Raw genomic sequence first — 19,553 nt, 5'->3', positions numbered from 1 at the left:
TCCAAAATCAAACTCTAACTTTGGTTTTTGGGTTTGAATGAGTCATCTTCAGACATCTTCTATGCATCAGGATCCTCGTCATCATCATGGTGGGGTGGGGGGGCGAGTATGGGGGCAATACTGTCAATAAACTGCCCTCAACCCTGCTGAGCTCCATACCCAACATCCTGAAGCATGACAAAGAATGAAAATGGTAACTGAACAACAACCTTCTTTATGTTGTTGATAAAGTGATGCATTTCTTAGTCACATAGAAAATGCTCCACTGCTGGTCATCAGGGGTCGTTTCTGTGTTCAGGTTCACCAGAAAGCCTCCGTCCGTCCGTCCAATCCTACCATCTGCAGCCAATCAGACACGTTTATGCTGCAGACACACATTTCCAGAGCAGCAGATGAGCGCTGAGCTCGTCTGAACTTTACATTGAATTAGCCCAGAGCGGCTGCACAGCTCAGGCTCCGGCCTGCAGCCATATGGCCGTGCAGCATTACTGTCACCCCTCATTTGTTCCAGGGGGGGTAGACGGCCCCACTGAGCCCCACAAATCCTCTTAGCCAACATTTAGCTGATTGATTTTTTTCCATTTCCACCTGGATCCAGATTATCAGTGTAGTAAAAGCAGGAAAATGTCTGTTATTGATGGCGTTCGGCTTATGGGCGGCTGGACGGCGCATAAATGTTTCAGCGGTGATGAGGAACGTCAAGAGAAGATGATTGAGTTTAAAGCATCGCAGACTCGGTCTGCGGACTGAAGGATGCGACGGGGACTCGTTGATGGCAGCAAACGGGGCGTCCCAGATGGAGACGAGACGCCGTACGTCAGTCCATCGGCACCTGTGGAGATCTGGACGTGAAGATTTATCCTCATTGAAGCTGGAAATTTCATTTCCAAACCGGGACGTTTGGTGGCTGTGCGGGTCCGGCAGACCAGCGGGATCGAACCGCCGGCCTCCATCACATCCGGCCATGATCGATGATCCAAACGCGTGGTTGCTGAAGACAGATTCCATCAGAGTGGTCCGTCTGTGCCCCCCCACCCCCATCAGATCCCCCCTCCCTTCATGTGGAACGGCATAAATGATGATGATGATGGTGATTCTGCATGAGGAAGCCCATGCTGAGAGCCTAATGCTCAGCAGAGGGATTACGGGGACCCGTGCATGTTGTGGCTGCATACCTCCAGTCAGACTAAACCCAATCTGTTACAGATTTGGGCTGCAGCAGCATGTGGGGGTGGGGGGTGGGGTGGAGGGGGGGGGGGGGGGGTTCTGTGGTACAGGATTCATGCTTTACAGTGCATTCCACTCCTCCACAGCTAAACCTCCAGTATTTTTTTAATCCTTTTCTCATTTTGGGAAGGGAGGCTGCGTCCTGCGCCGAGGCGGGGGGGTGGGGGTGGGGGGGCTCTTTGCTCTCCTTTTCCTCACTGTTTGGGTTGAAGCAAACCCAGATCTCCTCTCAGACGTGGATCCAGTCAGTGGCGTGATGCATGCGTGGACTTTCAGGCCGAGGCCCGCTAAAGGGGAACTCATGAGGACGTCAAACCGCCGTCACACGGGAGGCGCGGTGCCTCCATCAGAAGCAGATGGACATCAGGACGGCGGTTAAAGAGCGCCGACACTTTCACACGGGAAGCTGTTCAGCACCTGAACCGTGTCCGTGACCTGCTCAACATTACACGGCGCATTTCTATGAGACTCGGCTCTTAACTTGTTTGGTATGTTGGGTTAAACCATCGACTGTACATGAGAGCTGGACTGAGTGGCCCCTCTGCCCTGGCGTAAGGCCGGGGGGGGGGGGGTTAAAAGAAGCCAAAAGTTGTATCCGAATTCCTTCACTAGTTATTGCATAGAAATTCTGGGTTTAAGAGCGTTCACCATTTTGTCGGCGTGTCCAAATCCAGTGCCTTGGAAATTTCCCAGAAGTCTCAATGCACTGCTGTGCGTTAGTGCTCACTAGATTGGCGAATGTAGACCACAATGCATTGCGTTAGAAGGATTTTTCATCTGGCTAGGTTTTCTAAGTCGTCATATTTGTCAGGAACTGGTGGTGGAGGACCCAAAATGCAGGAGACCAAGCTTGGTGACAGGAAATAAAACATTTAATAAACAAACTGAAACATGACAAAACTATGGGGCAAAACAAAAAGGTGACACAACAGAGCAGATGACCTGACAAGGATGACCAGAAACCAAGACACTTAAATAGGCTGAGGGTAATTAACTGAACTGAAGACAGCTGTGGATCATGAACCTGAAAACTGGAGATACTGACTAAATGAAAACCAAAAACATGACCAAGAACAAAACCACAGAATCCTTACAATATTAGCTATAACAAAAAAAAGTAGTGAGCACGGCGTCCAAATTGTGTTAAAATCCAGGACACTAAATGGTTTTTTAGTTGATCTGGAATCTGGACACGCCCACAGAGCGATTCTATTGGTCAGAATAGGCATTCTGGATCTGATGCGTCTTTTTTTAAATCTTCTTGATAATCCTCTTTTTTTGATGATATTTTTTCTGTAGTTCAAGTCATTCAAGTTGTAAACTGACCAATCAGATGCTTCAATAAAAGTAGGTGGAGCCTGCTGGCCCCCCCACGTCCAACGTTCAAAAACGTTTGGCAGATTTTAGCGTAGCCAACCTTCAAGCGGTAGGGGTGTGGCCTTCCAACAAGCTCACTCATGATTGCTGACTGGTTTCCATAGAAACGATGACTCTGATTGGCTTTGGACCAATCACTGCTTAATGACGACGTCTGGCTCCAACATGGAGGCATCCATTTGACAAAATAAAAGTCGACTGAGGTCACTTCATTTGGTTGGAGCTGGAATAAACCATTTTCTGTGGATGACGTCACACTCAGTCCAGGTCTCAGATACAGTCTATGGTTCAAACCCATGTTAGGCACAAGGGAAATCCGTCTGTCGATCATTATTTGACCTGTTTTTAGTTCATTTTATTCATTTCAAACAACAATAGATGAATGTTTTCACTGGCTGATGACTATAGTCAGAACTTTAGAACAATAAACTCGGCGGAAATAGAGACAGAGGCTGTTTTTTAACTTTGACAACAAAAAGACAAAACAACCACAGACACTATATTGTCACTGTCTTTATCACATCATTGTGAAAAATACAGAGTAAACACCCAGATGTTACTGATGATCAAAGGCCTCAGACATCAGCAGCAAAACCACACGACTGTCATCCGTTCAGTCATTTGAAGAAAAGACAGAAAATCATTTATGTTCAAACTGACAAATGTTGAGGATTTATTCCATAGTTTTACTAAAGTTACGGTCATGTAGGATTTATTTATTGTTGGTTTCAGTTTAATCGTTTTGAAATTCAAAGTAAAACAAGGAACCTCCTCTTTAAAAAAAGAATGTTGAAAAATTAAAATTAAAGTAAATTAAAAACTAAATAATTCGATTATTTTGCTGTTGATCTGCGTCCTCTGCTATGATGTACAGAAAATATACCACACATACCAAAAATTGACTGTAAAATGACCCAGAAACGGATGGATAAAATAAATGGAGTGAAAGTCCTCTGGGGGTCTGTGGTATAGAATTGGAACCACATACTACCTGAATACTTTTAACCCCCCATGTAGGCGTAGGCGTCTAACTCCCAACCTACCATTTAATGCAGGAACGGAAAAAACACTTTTTTACAGAAATGGAAGTAAATCCAGGCATGGGGGTTCATGCATCAAAGCATTGATCCTACAGATCTACTGGATCCTCCCAGTGACTTTTATTGCCCTCATTTGGGTTTGATACCGAGCTCCGCCCAACTGTTGTCTGACTCCACCTTGATGACCCGTGTCGCTCGTGACCCGTCTCTGTGCCATCAGGAGGTCAGAACGGCCCCCCAGCACCCCCTTCCTATTGATTTGCTGGGACCCCCCCTTTGATGGGAGGACAAGTGGACCCAAACTCTCAGCTGCAGCATCGCATCCATCAGTTCACCTCATTCCAGGCGTCAGCCCGTCAGGTATTCTACAAGAAGAAAAATAGGGAGGGGGACTCGACTTTAAAACATTTTAAAGGCATTTTCTTTCCCTATCAAATACATTTAACACATATAGTTTAGTCATTAAATCTTTCTCTAATAATTTGTCTATAAAATGTAGTCATTCCTGCCCTGCAGCCTGATTTACTGCATGGAAACGTCTGAACATGGAGTCGGAAATCAAAGCCGTAGTTAAGCTGAATGCAGATTTTTAGGAGAACAAATTTTAAGTTCTTAATTCATCTGGAACATCTTTGTTTCAGGTTGTGAATGAACACAAATACTGAATATACTAACTGTATGATAGTGGTCTTCAAAAAACATCCATCTTCTGAAAAGTGAATATATTTTGGAGTTTTAAACTGTGAGGAACACCGACGAGGTTTGTCTTGTGCTGCCCCCTGGTGGTGACTCTGACAAACACCAGAGACCGCAGATGAGCAACAGAACAGACGCAGAAGCCGCTTTTGTCACTGAAACCGTTAGAATTTATTCAGTTTCTTACTCTGCAGACATTGTGTCACTTTACTTGCTACTCTTTCTATCTGAAGAACTGCTCGTCAACGTACATTTAAGCAAAGCTTGAAATGAAAAAGGAGACAGAAGTTCTTTAGTCGGCGCTTACTCTGGGAATGAAACGCACACGTGAGGACGCACAAACATTAGAAATACCGAACAGGACAGTGGAGACAACACATCATAATCACATCATTCAATCAATGTTCCACTCTGTCTCTGGTCCTAATAAGAAAATGTTCTTGATACCTTAAATAAAGGTCCAGTTAAAAAATCTCTAGATTCACGGCCCAGAAACATCTATTTTTAGATCATAATAGCTTCAATAACTTCAGCCTTTAAATGCAATCAAACAGTTTGTGTTTTTACTCTCTGTATCTCTATGAGAAATGGCAATCATGATCACAGGACGGATAAAACTCAGACATGAACATCAGCTTTATAAATATATGCAGCATAAGCCTGACTATAGGTGCAAGCATCAACGATGAAACGACCACACACTCCTTAAGCAATAATCGATCCTGCAAATCTGCGTGTAACAAAAAAGAAGTAAGAAACATAATTACATTGCATATTTGTTGCTATAGAAACGTCTTATCCATGAAAATCAATTACAAAACAGAAAATGGCTGAGATGCAGACTCTCTCTCTCTGCAGTGGCGTTCCAGCCCCGCCCCCTTTAGGCGCTGTGGTTGGACACGCGGGGCTGGATGGTCACCCGTCTGACCGGAGTCTGGTCCGCGTTGCGGTTGGCCACCAGCTCCTGCAGCTGCAGGGCGCCCCCGCCGATGAAGCAGAACGCCGGGCACACGGGGCCGGAGCAATCCACGTGGCCCTCCCACAGGGGCCGCAGCGAGTGGGCGTCGTGGAAGGTCACGCGGCCCTTTTCGAAGTCGAGGCAGACGCCGAGCCGCGGCGGCAGAGGGTACGTGACGCCTTTGGGCGGGGAGGGGCCGTTGCTGTTGGGATCTCGGTTGGCGTTTCCATGGTTACTGTGGGGGTGGTTGCTGTGCTGAGGCAAGTAAATTTTGCCCATCCCCATGGTGAGGAAGCAGAACGGAGGCGCAGAGTCCAGCGCATCCTCCGCCCCGCTGTCATGGCCGCTGTCGGGGTCATACCTGCAGCAAAAAAACATCTCAATGCACAGATGATCCCAGCCCTGCAGGTCAGAGGTCACAGGTCAGCGACCTTTAACAACTGAAGACCAATTTCTCACCGACTAAAACCCTAAAAGAGTCGCAAAATCTGACTGAAAAAAACACTTAGGATAAATACAAATAAATTGTTTTCAGCATAAATAAATATTGAAATAGATTTTTGTTAATTGAAAATATTGCCATGATTTCCTTTCAAAATAAAAGACACCCTGCCACACAGGATGACCTCAATGAAGCAAATAGAGGCAGTGTGACATCAGCTGTGATTTACAAAAATTAAACTAAATTATGTTATTTACTAAACTGTTAGGCTTTTTGGTCCATCTAGAATCCAACGATCAAAAATTGATTAGAGCTAACTAAGTCAAGTCATTTAAGAATTTCAATGTACGGTTCAAATTCTTACATTTTGCGTAATAATAGACGTTCCACCTTAAGAATGGTTTTGTTTACTGATATGCTTTAATTTTCTGTGATGTACGGCTATTAAAAATCTGTGAAAATGTCCACCTTTGGTCAAATACAAAGACGCACCGCGTGGTGGATTGGTGGAGCATCATGGGTATTGAATAAATATAGAATAAATATACAGAATAAGATTAAATCCTCTCCACCCACCGTGGACTCGCCATGTCCTGTGGAAGGTGAAACCATTCCTGCAGCTTGGACTCCAGACCGACCCCCACCTGATCAACAGGAAAAAATACCAAAGTTTATCTGAAGCCTTTTTTTTTTACTATCAAATGTATTTGAAATAATTTACACAAATTCTGATAACATTTCTTAAGGTTAATTCCATAGATTTTTAACCCTAGTCATCAAAAATGACCTGATTCTGTCCAGCGTTGTCAGAGTAAAGACTCTGGAGTCTGTTAGTTGATGTTTGTTCCCTGATTTATGTCATGGAATTACTTTGGCTATTTTGATTTTTTTTGGAAATGTTTGAAAGGATAAATTACAAATGTAGGTTAGCGGGTCAAATATGGAATCTATTTCTATCACCATCATATTAATTCTGGTACGTCTGTAGATGTTTTTTGAGTTTTAGAATTTTTTCTTCTTCTACTGGTTTCAAACAGATAAAGTTTGGATTTCTCTTTATGTGGTGTTCAACAGTTTTTCTGATTTATTAGCACAGTTTACTTCGTCGGCTAACTTTGGCCCTATTTTTACTAAATATTCATTAAACTCCTTTGTCATATCCTGGATCTTGTTGCATATCTCATCTAAAGAGTCTGGGTAATTTGTTTTCTCTGTGTGTTTCCTAATGACACCGTTCAATACTTTGCAAATGTCTTTATTTGATTTATTTTTTCTATTGTTTCTGTGTAATAGTCTTTTGTGCATGTCCTCATAACACAGGTTTCTAATATTGTTATCATTCCACATCTTGTTTTATGTGGAGGAAGGACATTAAAATGATTGCTGGAGCTTTTTAAAGTTTACAGCCAAATTGTTCAGCAAAGAAATGTCCTAAAATCAGTAGAAAAAGTAGAAAAAAGTGTCATTACTGCCTGTGCCAATAGAGGGCGTCTTCCCTCCAGGTTTATGATCATTGAACAGTTTATGTTTGGGTTAATATTTTAATGTGGACGTCCTCCAGATTTAAATAAAGTTCCTGTGATTTACCTTCACAAGGTAGGATCCGGGTTCAACTGAGCATGCCCAGTAGTGCCTTCCTTGGGTGATGGCGACATCTCCCACCAGGAGGTCAGAGGTCAGATGACAGGAGGTGAGGGCGTGGTCGGCGGCCTGCAGCAGAGAAAGGCCGGGGACGCTGCGGGCGCCGCGCTGCTCCTTGCTGACCACCAGCCGGTCGGCGTGGAGACCCCAGCGAGAATCCAAGTAAAAGTTCAGAACTTAGATGAGAGTGCAGAGATGAGGCGGAAAAGAGAAGGAAAAAAAGATGTCAAGAGGATAAAAAAGACAGAAAGGCCTTCAGAAAATAGACTCTTAGAAGGACGGGGGGTTTTGGGGGGGCCACAGAAGGAAAGTTCACAGTTTTAGAGTCAGAAGCAGCAAGAAGAGCAGAAGGAAGAGCCGGCATGCACCTCCCCCCCCCCAGCAGCACTGGAAGAGAAAAGGACATATTGATCTGAACACTGATGACTCAGGGAGTAAAACACTGCAGGTACTGCAACAAAAGCTGCAGGGCTGCATGGGAAGTTGAGTTTTTATTGTGGAGGAAATACAGAGGGCAGGAAGCAGGAACGTAAACCGGTGGGCGGGGCACAAGGGACTCCCCCACCCAAACCAACGGTTTAGAAGAGGACAGAAGCCGAGTCTGAGCCATGCCGACGCGTCCCGGGTCCTCCCGAACCCGAGCGGTCATGGACAGACGGCTGCACGGCGGGGGGGGGTGAGGGGGGACTGGCAGGACGGATGAGAATCATGGCGCTTCTTACGTTCTGTGGGAGGCATGTAGGTTGGCAGCGTGGAAGTAGCAGAGTTGAAGATGACAAGTACAAAGCTGTGAAACGGAAATAAAACGTGAGATAAAGGCCAGGAAATGGGGGGGGGGGGCAGTGAGGAAGCAGAAATAACTGGAATCAAGACGAGAACGGAAAGAAAGAATGAAAAGAGCATCAATCCCAATGAGTCACAGGTGAGACGCTGAGCTACAGCTCCACTGTCGCTCCCTCAGTTCATGAAGTTTTGTTCAACAAAGTCTGATCTGTTTCCAAACTGTTCCCAGAGGACTTTTAATGAGGATTCTGCTGATTTTAGCGTGCCGCCCCCCTTTCCCATCACCCACAACTGAGAGCCCTTTGTTTCCATGCTCTCCCCCTAGCTTACACCCACTCACACTCCCAACCTCAGGCCGAATGTGATTATAGGGGCATTTGGAGGGGTAGGGCTGGCCAAAGCCGTTTGTTTTTGCCGAGCCCTCAGCCGCGGGGGGGTTTGGTGTGCCGCAGAGGAGAAGCGCTTTTCTTCACGCGCTGATGCAAAGACGTTTACATTTATATGTAACTAATGACGTTATAGAGTTCTAAAACCGTTTTCTCCAAGCGCTAACAGCTCTGCGCTAATGTAGCTGATCAGTGACAATTGATGACGTCATTGAGTGAGAGTAACGTCCAAATCCGTTTGGGGGGGCTAAATGTAGGAGTAGGGGAAACATTTGGATTCTTCCTAACATTAGTGGTGCAACAAAAATAGCAGCAACATCAGATCCATCCGTCCGTCCAGTTCTGATCCAGATTCCAGCTCAGACCAGGAAAACAAAGACGTTCATGGATCTATTGGTCTGCAGGTGCATGATCAGAAAGGGGCGGAGCCGGTAGCCTGTGGCTCCGCCCATTGTGGTTTACGTAACAACTAGTCTTTTTTTCCAACCAGTTCCTGGTTAATTTAAACACAGAAATACTTCAAAAATGCTATTTTAAGCTTTATGTTCTTTACAAATGTCCTCCATCATCAAAAAAGCCACAAATACATCTTGTAAAAAACAAAAACACAATTTTCCTTGGAGTGGGTCTTTACGATAAACAGTTTCAAGTTCAGATTTGATGATTTTCATCATCAGTTCCACGTTGACAGGTGGTCCATTCCCCGTGTTCATGAGGGTCTAGAGCCTTTTCTGCACTTTGTCTGGGTATTGTCGTGTTGCTGCCTTTTTGTTGAGTTTCTCCCTGTGTGAGTCGCCGTGTTGTCCTCGGTTTTGTTGTTCCTAATGGTTTGGGTTTTGCATTGACTGCTACTCTCTCGTTACAGTTATTACAGGGATGAGAACAGTTCAGGAGACCATTTCCGTTAAGAAGTCCATGTAAACACGCGTATATGTTTATGTTGTGATTTTATTGTGTTTTACTTTTGAATCTGTACAGTGTCTTTGTGTGTTTTGAAAGGTGCTTTTAAATAAAATATATTATTATTATTATTATTATTATAATATGGTCGCTTTGGGCTTCTGCAGTCAAAACTCTGAAGCTACGTTCACTCCGGCCCGGTCGACTCGTGTTTCAGCGGTCACTTTCACTCAAGTCTATGCAAACGCGTTCAGAACTCGCGCGTCGTTAAGCAAGGTTCTAAGTCCGGTCTCTGGCTCTACGAACAAAACAGGCGTTCACTGATCGCGTGCTGGAAGTTCAGCTAGTTAAAAACCGACAAGGGACATGCATGTGGCAGTAATGTGTGGGTGGCGACATTTCTAAATCACGGAGGAACCAGCTGGTCGTACGCATCAACATGGACCAGAAATGAATAATTGCTGCTGGAATTCTATGTCAACAAGTCATTATATATCGGAATGGAGCTGTGAGAGAAAAAGCCTGGAACAAGATTTTTGCAGTTTCGATGTTTTGCACCAAGACTCTATTAGCCTTGTGTTTGAATATAGCAAGCAAAAGGTATCATAAGTCACCGGGGAAACGCCATAAAAGAACTGCGTTTTGGCCGTTTTACATCCACGTGTGTTGTCCCAAATCAGCGTTTTTGATGGGCATAAAGGTGTTCTTTACTACGTTTCCTGGTGAAATATGATGCCTTTCGCTTGCCGTACCATGTAAGTCAGTTTTTGGGCTCTACGTACAAAACATTGAACGCGTTGAAAGTTTAACCGGTTCCCCCCTTGACCAATCAGGGACTCGGTAGTGACGTATGAACAGCGTCCCTATTTCAAAAAAGACCACCGTGTTTTGAAAACTTTTTGAAAAATTGATCATAAAGGAGAAATGAAATTTAATTCTATGACATAGAGCTGTGAAAGAAAAAGCACTGGTTTTTCGTAGAGACTTCTGGGAAATTTCCAGGACACTGGATCTTGGAATTGTAGATTCAGACAGCACTAGAAATGGTGAACGTGCAATCTCGTGAGTAGGGAAGGACTTCAGACACAGCCTTACTGTTGCCAGATCACCAAAGCTCAGAGTCTGTTTGCTTTTAGAAAGTTGCCGCCCCCTGACATGGTCAGTCTACTCATTGATTGCATGCGGTGAAGCTTCTCCCAGCCCTAAAGCTGAGGATTTGGATTTGGTGAAGTGGTTCACCATGTCCTGAACAAGAACTGCCCCCACCAGAGGGGCATTGGTGTTCAAGTAGCCCACATTCTGCTGCCACATCATGTTTACACACAAAAAAACAAGCTTATTGAGCCTTTCAATGAACCCAAGAGGTCATAGTGTCACTCCTAAGACGAACCCCAGCCTCTTCCTGCATCCCTGAGGGTTTGGTTTGCTCACCTGGGGCAGGAGGTGTGTGCAGGTACACCTCCTCGCTGTACTCTCCGTAGCCCGCCTTGTTGCAGCCTCTCACCCGCAGCACGTACACGCTGTCCATCTCCAGCCTGTCAATCACGGCACTTGCTCCGTTCACGTCATCCAGGCGTTGCCAGCCCCAGCGAGCGGCGGCCAGTCCCCCCCTGATGCCTCCTCTGGACGTTCCTCCCGGTACGACGCCACGCCGGCGGTACTCCACCGAGTAATACCAGGCGGGGGCGGAGTCTGGAGGAAGTCGCCAGCATAAGAAGAGCTGGTCGTAGGCCAAAGATCGCTGGGTATCGATCACCGGCGCCAGAGGAGCTGTGGCAACATTAAAGCATGTTTGTGTGAAATACTTTAACAAATCCTTTTCATGGTTTAGCAAAATAGAAACAATGCTCTCTAGGGTCTGACTCACCTTGAATGAAGTTCAGCTCTGTCAGGAACTTCAGCTCCTTGGAAACATCCAGCTGGAAGTGTCTGAAGGACGGATCGGCGGCTAGACTGAAATGTTGGAGATTCTCGATGGCTTTGCTCAGTCTGGTGCAGCAAAAGCAGGAAAGGAAGAGGAAGAAAACACAAGGATGAGAGGAAGAGAGATGGGACGACAACAGGTGAAGTTTATGTCATTTCCTGTTTTCTTTTGTCTGCTGGTTGTTTCCGGGTCAGAACTGAAAGAAAATATCCTTCAGTAGGATGCAGACGACACAGAAACAATTTCTAAGTGACGATAAAACAGCAGGTTTGTGTTTCTTAGAGAAATAAAAATACCCTCATGTTTCTTAAAAGGAGCTGTGATGCGGAGAGGAGGACGCCGAAACAAAAACGAGAAATGAACAAAAACGGAAAACATTTTATGAGGCAACAATGAAAAAACAGTTCCTAGTAGTAATGAATGCATGAAGTGAATAAAATACCATCAGCAGCTGGAGTATGTTCTGAAATGTTAACAAACATTCTATTATTTACCAAAGTATAACTTATCATTTAGGACAGAAAATCTAAACTGCGTAAAAAAGAGAAAAAGGGGAGAAAATGCATCAAAATGAACAGAAAAGAGTTTTAAAAAGGATTAAAAGTTGTTTAAATGTATGTTTAAATAATAAATCAGAATTTTCATATTTTTATCTCTTTAACAGCAGAAACGTGTATTTTAATTCCTATTTTTGTGGAGAATTTCCTTTTTTTTTTTACTTAAACACATTATTTGCTTCCTTAAAGTCTGAACTCTGTCGCCCCCTCTGGTCACCGGGGGGAACTGTCACCAGAGTTTTAACCTGAATACAGCTCCCAGCATCCCCAGCGCACACTTTCTGGATGCTGCACACCTGACTCTCATTGATTCATCAGCCACAGCAGACTTAAGCTCTGCAGTAACTGAACCTTGGTGTGAAGTATTGTTTGTCCCATTCCTTATTGAGCGCTGGATTTGGACCTGAGAGTCTGTCTCCTGTTTCTGACTCATTCTGCCCGCCTGCCCCGACTCTCGCTTGGATCCTGACTACCACGTCTCTTCTCTGATGGTTAGTGATGGGTAGATGAGGCTTCGTGAAGCGTTTCAGCACATTGCCCAAACTGTATTGATACTGTGTCACTCGATACTGACCCCTGCTGGACCAGAAACCTAATTGCCGGCAACCAAGTAAAGAAACGTAGTTTAAATTTTATGCAAAGACAATATTTGTCCTTCTGGTTCCTCATTCCTGTGTCTGGCTCTATAAAGCCCCAGCATTGAGGAGGCGCTTTAAAGTTTGACAGTTCAGCTGAACAAATGCCACATTTGACTTCAAAAACATAAAATGATTCATTTCAAATAAGTCTCCGTTTGAAATGGGATTGTATTCTGCTGGATCAAGCGGACACGGAGAGGAACAGGGGGACAAAAAGCCAAAAACACTGTTAAAACTATCAAATAATTCCATTAAAACACCACATTCATCACGTCAGACCCAGGTGGGTGGGGGGAAACGGGGGCGCATGTGCGTGAGAACCTCACAATCGCTGGAAGGTGTTCCGAGGCCTAAAAAAAGATTTTTTCCTACTCTGTTAAAAATCACTGCTGGACAAATTTAGTACCCAAGAGACAGAAATGTAAGAGAGAAGATCTGGTAATTTTTCAAAATAAAATATTTTTCAAAATAAAAGATAGCTTAAGCTCACTAAAACCAGCCAAATTGACGCTAAACCCGCCCAAAGCAAAATGTCCCCGCAATATCAAAATCAAAACCACCCAACTGGGTGGAAAACCGCAGAATCTGGCAGCACAGCTGGTAGATGCGTTTCCTTGTTTGGCTCAGTGGCTGTCGGTCACTCGGTGACTTTTCCTGGAGTGATACACGCACCGACACGCGCTTTCACCTTACGACCTGGACAGGTGAGCCGACGCGTCGCTGTTTCCGGATCCATCACTACTGATGCTCTCGTGCCTGTTATGGACCCCCTCCCTGCCTGACCCTCGTTCAGCTTTGTGGACTCTTCACTCAGCTCATAAACCTGTCTGCCTGTTCTGTGACACTAATGATGAGTTTGCTCTATTAATGTAACTCATCCCTGTTTAAACAGAGCTAAAGGTCAAAAATAAATAAAAACACTGGCTTGATCAAATTACCTCAAAACTGAACACAACTTAGAAATTCAGTTTCATGTTTTTCACTTTCATTCACTATTATCCTTTTTAAGTGTTTTTTTAAATGTTATATTACCTTAAAAACATGTTCATTTATGTGAGGAAAACTACAGAACAAACAAATATTGCCGCCGAATCCAAAGTCTCCAGCAAAGCCGAAGGTGGGAGAGAGAATCACCTGTTGTGGGTTTGGCGGGCAGCCTGCACAAAGCACGGCTGGTCCGTTTCCTTCAGCAGCTCCTGAGTGAACGCCATCAGCCCCGCGTGTTCCATCAAGCTCCGCCTCTCCGCCACCTGAGCAGACAAGGCCTCGCCTCTTTTCTGCCGCGCAGCCTCCAGGGCCTGGGTAAGTGAGGCGTGGCGCTCGGCCAGAGCCGCCGTCAGATCCCTGATGCTCTGGGCCAGCTGCTCTCTGGCGGACACGCTGTTCACCTGGTGATGAAAACCCAGACGGACGCCGTCAAACATTTCAAACAAACAACTGCACAAAGAGAGGAGGAGCTAAAACACTAAACAAATGACAGTTTTTCTGACTTTAGTCTTCCTTTTTTAGACATAAAGGAGGAGGAATTACTGGGATTTGGGGAGGATTTTCCGCTTAGTGCTGGTAAAACCATGATCAGCAGCATGTTCTCCATCAAAAGTACTAATCACCTCTGTCTGGGTGATGCCGCTTTCCAGCTGGGTAATCTGTGCCAGAACGGTGTCCTGGTTGGACAGAATGTAGTTCATCTCCTTGGTAATTTTCTCCTGTTGAATAAACAGAAAAAAGGTCACAGCTTAGATCAGCCATTCACGAGGCCTTTGGTTTGCTTTTCATTTCATCATCATGAAGAAAATCACATGAAAAGGGGTTTTATGCATTGAAACTGCAGCGTTAAACGTGACTAAACTTATCTTGTATGCAGTGTGTTTTTTATTCCCTGCATGATTATTTCTCTGTTTGCATTTTATTCACTGCGTTTATTTTATTTTTTTATGTATGCGTTCTGTTGGATGTGTGCATTTTATTGGTTTCCTGCTGTTGTTTTATTTGCTGTATGTTTTGTGCACTGCTTTCATTGTTTTATGCTGCATTTCTTTTTCACTGCATACAATTTATTTGGTGTATTTAAGAAATTTGCACCCTGCTGTGTTCATTTTTCAGCCGGTTGCATTCTATTTTTTTATATTCTGCGTTATTGGCTGCATTCATTTTTTCCTCTGCATGGGTTTTACTCGCTGCATGCATTCTATTTGTAGCACTTATTTTTTCTGCTGCATGCATTTTATTCACTGCATGTATGATATTTGCAGAAATTATTTTATTCACTGCATACGGCTTTGTTTTGCTGCATACATTATATTGGCTGCTTCTGTGTTGTTCACTGTTCATTGATTTTTTTTTTTTTTTTTTTTGCTGCATGTGTTCTATTTGCATAAATAACTTGATCAAATCAACATATCGTCTGGGAATTGGGTAGCAAACAGTCGTACTTTCAGAGCCTGGTACGCCTGCACCACCGGGAGGATTTTGTGTCCAGAGTGAATCCGGCGCAGTTTGCAGAGGGGGCACAGCAGTCGCTGGCAGGACCGGCAGTAGAACTGCAGTTTCTCCTGGTCGTGCTCTGGACAGGTCAGAACCTGAAGAAGAAAGTCCAAATCTAAATACCTGCCGTCTGGGACAGAAGTTCCTTTCTTTTGCCTCATTGATCGTGAAATTGTCGGTTAACATTGCTGACATTTCTGGTCCTCTGGTGTTCGGCATGTGGATACGGCGAAGCCGCACCTTTGGTCTGAAGTTGAGTGTGGGCAGGATGTGCTCGTGCTGAGCCCTCGGGGTCCCCCACGGGTGGTAGAGCTTGAAGCACTCATTACAGAAGTTGGCCCTGCAGTCAGCGCAGCCCTTCGTGGCTTCAAGCGCTTGAGGAGGTTTACAGAACTGGCACATGACGGCGACGCTGCCCAGACTCACCGAGTGTCTGTACCTGGAAGAAAGAAAGCATCAAGATGATCAAGAGACGGGGGAGTTTCATTCATTTACTCGGGTCAAAATGTTGTTTTTTCTTCTAGTAAACCAAGTTTAGTTCAAGAGGTTATGACCTCTAAACCCAGAGAAGTGCTGACCACCATCATCAGCTGAGAGAAACAGCATGAAGAAGGTGGAAAAGGGAACAGAAAGCTGTGAGACACAGTCATTAAGAGTGGCTGCTGTGCAGCATGTTAGTGCACCGTGGGCAGGATTTTTCACAGTTCAGCGACTGCTGAGTCGTTCCAATCAAACAGAGACATGTAGCCACGGCTTCTCTTCAGGCAGACTACAGTAGCAGTCAGTGTCCAGCCTGACAGCCGCTCTGACCTCCGCTTTGCAGCCTGGCAGCCTCTGAAAAATGAACCAGGCAGTAAAAAGGCTGACCACAAAACCGACGCAGCGGCCGGGTCTGTCCAGACTTTTGGCTGCTGGTTGATCATAAAGACACCTATGGAGGCTCCTGTTTGACCCTCGTGTGCACGGGTCTTTTTGTGTGATGCGTGCACGTGCGCTACCTCTCCACAATGCGCTCCAAGGTGAGGTTCCGGAGACAGTCAGTCAGACCTTTCTCCCCCAGCTCCACCTCCCGGCCACAGGGGATGCAGGGGAACATCATCACCAGGGGCGGGCCTTCCTTGCGCCGTCGCCCTGGATACCCCCCCGGAGAGCGAGGCATGGAGGGTGAAGGTGGGTGGGGACCTTGATTGATGGCAGACACCCAGTTATGATCACATAAAGAAACTCTGAATGCTGTTGGAAGTCTTCCCCTACCTGATCGCAGCACGCGGTCAATGGGGCGCTGCTCCGTTTTGGGGGCGGGCCTGCGCATTTGGCGAGGAGAGCGCATGTTGGGGGTGGAGGCTGGGGAGTTGGGCTCCGGGGGGAGCTCCGGGGGTGGGTATCCATTCGCCACCAGGACCTCTGAGGCACACATGAGGCAGATGCTGTGCTGGCATGGCAGGACCACGGGCTGCTTGACGATCTCCTTACACACGGGACAGTTCAGCTCCTGCTCCAGGCTCCTCATGTTGGACTGCTGGGGGCAGAAAGGAAACAAACAAACATTTGACGTCAAACTGAAACCGTCACAGGGAGGAGGTTTGGACAGGGCGGTTCAGACAGGGGACAGCCCACCCTTCCGGTTAATTATGGATAAAGACCAGACATGAATTATTCAACCGCTGCAACACCCATGTGGACATGAACTCCATGACCAGCAGTCACATGACGCCGTCAGCATTTCACATCCCAGACAGGAAGCTGACTGAAAGCCCGAATGCCAATCAGAGATACAATTTATTTTGTCCGCTTCCCTCTCTGTACTCGCACATAAAAACCTGAATGTGCCTCTCTGGGGCAGTTAGTTTGTCTCTGCCCTCCCTAATGAAGGACATGGATTTGACGGGGCAGGACACTGGCTGTTGCAGTAAATGGTGACTTCACGCCTACGGTTATGAGAACAGCACAGCTCTCAGGGAAAACAGAAGGGAAGCCAACACTGTGGTTACGACTCAAACCCGAGTGTCTGCAGATGGAACGTCACACGGATGCCCTTGATGGTCGACCTGCAACCCGAACTGCTGCAGCCACCGTGAATGAACTTCAACGGCAGGACAAAGGAGGCTGCATGCGTGGGGGACAGCATCCTCCCTGTGACGAGATGTGATGCAGCAGCAGCAGGACTGCTCATAACGACGGCATGACACATGCACGCCATGCACAGACCAGCAGCTCCAGTGCATCTCTGGAGGTGTGCAGCCTCTACAGGGCTGCAGGACATGTTTCTGATAAAGAAAGAAAAGGATAACCTACTTTTCTCCTGAATCCGTCCCTCTGGGCCATTCTCCAAATTCAACCCCGGCCTGTCCTGCAGCCTAACGCAGTGGAGCTGCTGCAGTCTCTGCAGCCTTCCAGACGCGGAGCTCAGCGGCCCTCTGCTCCATTTTCAGCAGCTCAGTGCGCACTGCTGCTGCTGCTGCTCCTGGAAGGCATGCGCAGCCTTACCTTCACCTGGAATCTCGGCGCCATGACAGAAGACTGCTATGCATCCCACCTAATGCCGCGATTTCTCTGAGAACGAAGGGAGGGGCTTAAGAAGCGTGAACCCGACAGCCTACGTTTGGATCAAAGCTCCCCGCTCCGGAAGCCCCAGCAGACAGACGCTGTTTCCATCAGCATCCTAACAGTCCTGCGTCCCGTCTCCATGGAAACCACCGTCCATTAAGACGAAATAAACATACTATTCTCGTCATACATGAATCTATTAACGGCATCAGCGCGTTGAATGAAACGGGGAGGCGGCTTCTCTTCTGTTTCTGCAGCTGCATGAAGGTCGAACGCAATGAGGAGACTGACTCCTCCATCGAGGCTGACTGAAGGAGGAGAGGCGGGGAAGGCCATTTTATCCCGACCAGCGCTGCATCTGATCCTCGGTTTGGGTCCAAAGCGCTCCGCGCGTTCTGCGGCGCAGCAGCCGGGAACAGGCGTGGAATACTCACACTGATGCGCGCCAGCGCGTCCATCGCCGAGGAGCCCGCTTTCAAATCCATCCCTGCGTGAAGAAAACAGCTGTCTCTGGTCTTCATCCTCTAGAAACGTCTGCAGGAGCCTCCAGAAGCCGAGAGGTGGAGAAGAAATCAGCAAACCTCTCCGGACGCATTTTTATGACCAAAGCGACTGTTTACCAAAAACCATCAGGCTGGAGAGGACAGGATGAGGATGAACCCCCCGATCTGATGCTGAGATCAACAAATCCACGCGGAGGAGGAGGAGGAGAAGCCTGTGGCTGCTCCCCTCACGCAGACGTCCCGCCCCCACCCCTCCATCTCCACCAGCCAGTCCTAAAGGGGTGAAGCTGCAGCTAAAGAACTGTGGTGAAAATAAATGTTTTAGGTTTTATGTGAAAAGACTGAAATGTCAAACACGAAGCCACTGAATTGCACAAAAATAAAGTTTATCTCAACAGAAATAAGAAAAAATATATTTTCTCAATTGTCCTGATTATTCTACAGCTGAGTAAACAGATTGAAGCTGGAGGCCTCTTGTGTTGGACAGATTTTAAGGGTTGTAGATCTTCTGACACACGAGGTGCATATTTAGATAAACCCCTTTTTATTTGGGGCTAAACATTATTTATTATCTTAGTATACATTTTTTGTTGGACCGGACGGAAAAGAGAAAAGGGAGAGAGTGGAATGTTAAAAATAGAACAGAAGATAAAAATACTTTATTTATCCCACCTTGGAAAATTCGGTTTTTGCAGCGACTGTTTATTGGCTCAATAACCAACAAGAATGACCATCAAGGAAGCAATCAGTCAGAAAACAGCTTTTAGAAAGCAAATGTCAAATGAGTTTATCTTTGGCAAAAAGCTGATGAGTCCTAAAGTCCAGTGGAGTGAGGTAGGATCTCCTGTAGCGGTTGGTGTGACAGCGAAGCTACCTTAGCCTCTTGGAGAAGGTGTTCCGCTGACCGTCAAGTAGAGGATAGAGACTCAGGAGTATCCAGGATGGATATCACCTTATTCAAAGTCTTCCATCACAGCTTTGAAGGTTTCCATTTTGAAACCGGTTAAAAAGCCAGCCCATTTATTCAGCTGGAACAAGAATTATACTGTAATTATAGTCAGGATAAGAACAAAGAACTACAAATTCTAAGAGTCAAATACAATAAATTGTCCGTTGACAAAGATGTGAAAAATGTAATGTTTTTAAAACAATCTTACTATGATCAAGGGGAAAATGTGGAGAACTTTTGTCTTGATGAATCAGGAAACAACAATGGGACAGATTCATCAACAGCATCAAAACATCTGGAGGTGACATAAGTACAAATCTTTTTAAATGAATGTTTCATCCTCGTGTGTATTTATGTATATTTTTATATTACTTTTAATGCCAGATTTGAAATAGTTTCTGTAAACACGGTCATTGAACTGACAGAGACAGAAAGGAAAGAAAAACTTCATCAAATCTGCTTCTGTGTTTCCGGCCGGACGCTCAACAAACATGTAGGACA

The 19,553-nt window shown here is 45.7% G+C and overlaps 2 protein-coding genes across 8 annotated transcripts in view; one reads left to right on the top strand and one right to left on the bottom strand.

Moving 5' to 3' along the window:
• Positions 1-4,487: 4,487 nt before the first annotated feature.
• On the bottom strand, positions 4,488-18,390 carry trim46b (tripartite motif containing 46b). Of its 7 annotated transcripts, none has more exons than XM_011480628.3 (12): positions 18,035-18,386; positions 16,308-16,572; positions 16,052-16,235; positions 15,294-15,492; positions 15,002-15,148; positions 14,180-14,275; positions 13,704-13,957; positions 11,318-11,439; positions 10,882-11,220; positions 7,328-7,557; positions 6,317-6,384; positions 4,488-5,659 (listed from the first exon to the last, which is right to left on the bottom strand). In XM_011480628.3, the coding sequence occupies exons 1-12, from the start codon at positions 18,119-18,121 to the stop codon at positions 5,221-5,223; spliced, it is 2,430 nt and encodes an 809-aa protein (XP_011478930.1). In that variant the 5' UTR covers positions 18,122-18,386; the 3' UTR covers positions 4,488-5,220. The 7 variants fall into 7 exon arrangements, with proteins under 7 accessions (XP_011478930.1, XP_020562544.1, XP_020562545.1 ...); XM_020706885.2 differs by having other exon boundaries at positions 16,308-16,569; XM_020706886.3 differs by lacking the exon at positions 18,035-18,386 and adding an exon at positions 17,349-18,021.
• The window catches only part of LOC144995442 (uncharacterized), a 36,566-nt gene continuing 28,390 nt past the window's right edge, over positions 11,378-19,553 (top strand). The window contains exon 1 of the mRNA XM_078955142.1: positions 11,378-11,513. The gene's annotated coding sequence lies outside the window, so the exon portion shown is untranslated. The remainder of the gene's footprint in view (positions 11,514-19,553) is intronic.

This window comes from Oryzias latipes, chromosome 11 (assembly GCF_053564925.1).
Source record: "Oryzias latipes strain Hd-rR chromosome 11, Olatipes_Hd-rR_3.1".
NCBI classification, from domain to species: Eukaryota; Metazoa; Chordata; class Actinopteri; order Beloniformes; family Adrianichthyidae; genus Oryzias; species Oryzias latipes.
Note: the sequence above shows the minus strand (reverse complement) of the source record. Positions and strands in the feature narration are given on the sequence as shown.

Bases quoted from the DNA above. Each gene is read 5' to 3' on its own strand.
- trim46b (XM_011480628.3), bottom strand. From the start codon at position 18,121: ATGAAGACCAGAGACAGCTGTTTTCTTCACGCAGGGATGGATTTGAAA. The intron at 15,149-15,293 runs GTGCGGCTTCGC...TTTCTTCTTCAG, and splicing joins CACTCAACTTCAGACCAAAG to GTTCTGACCTGTCCAGAGCA. The intron at 11,440-13,703 runs GTGATTCTCTCT...TTGCTGCACCAG, and splicing joins GCCCGCCAAACCCACAACAG to ACTGAGCAAAGCCATCGAGA.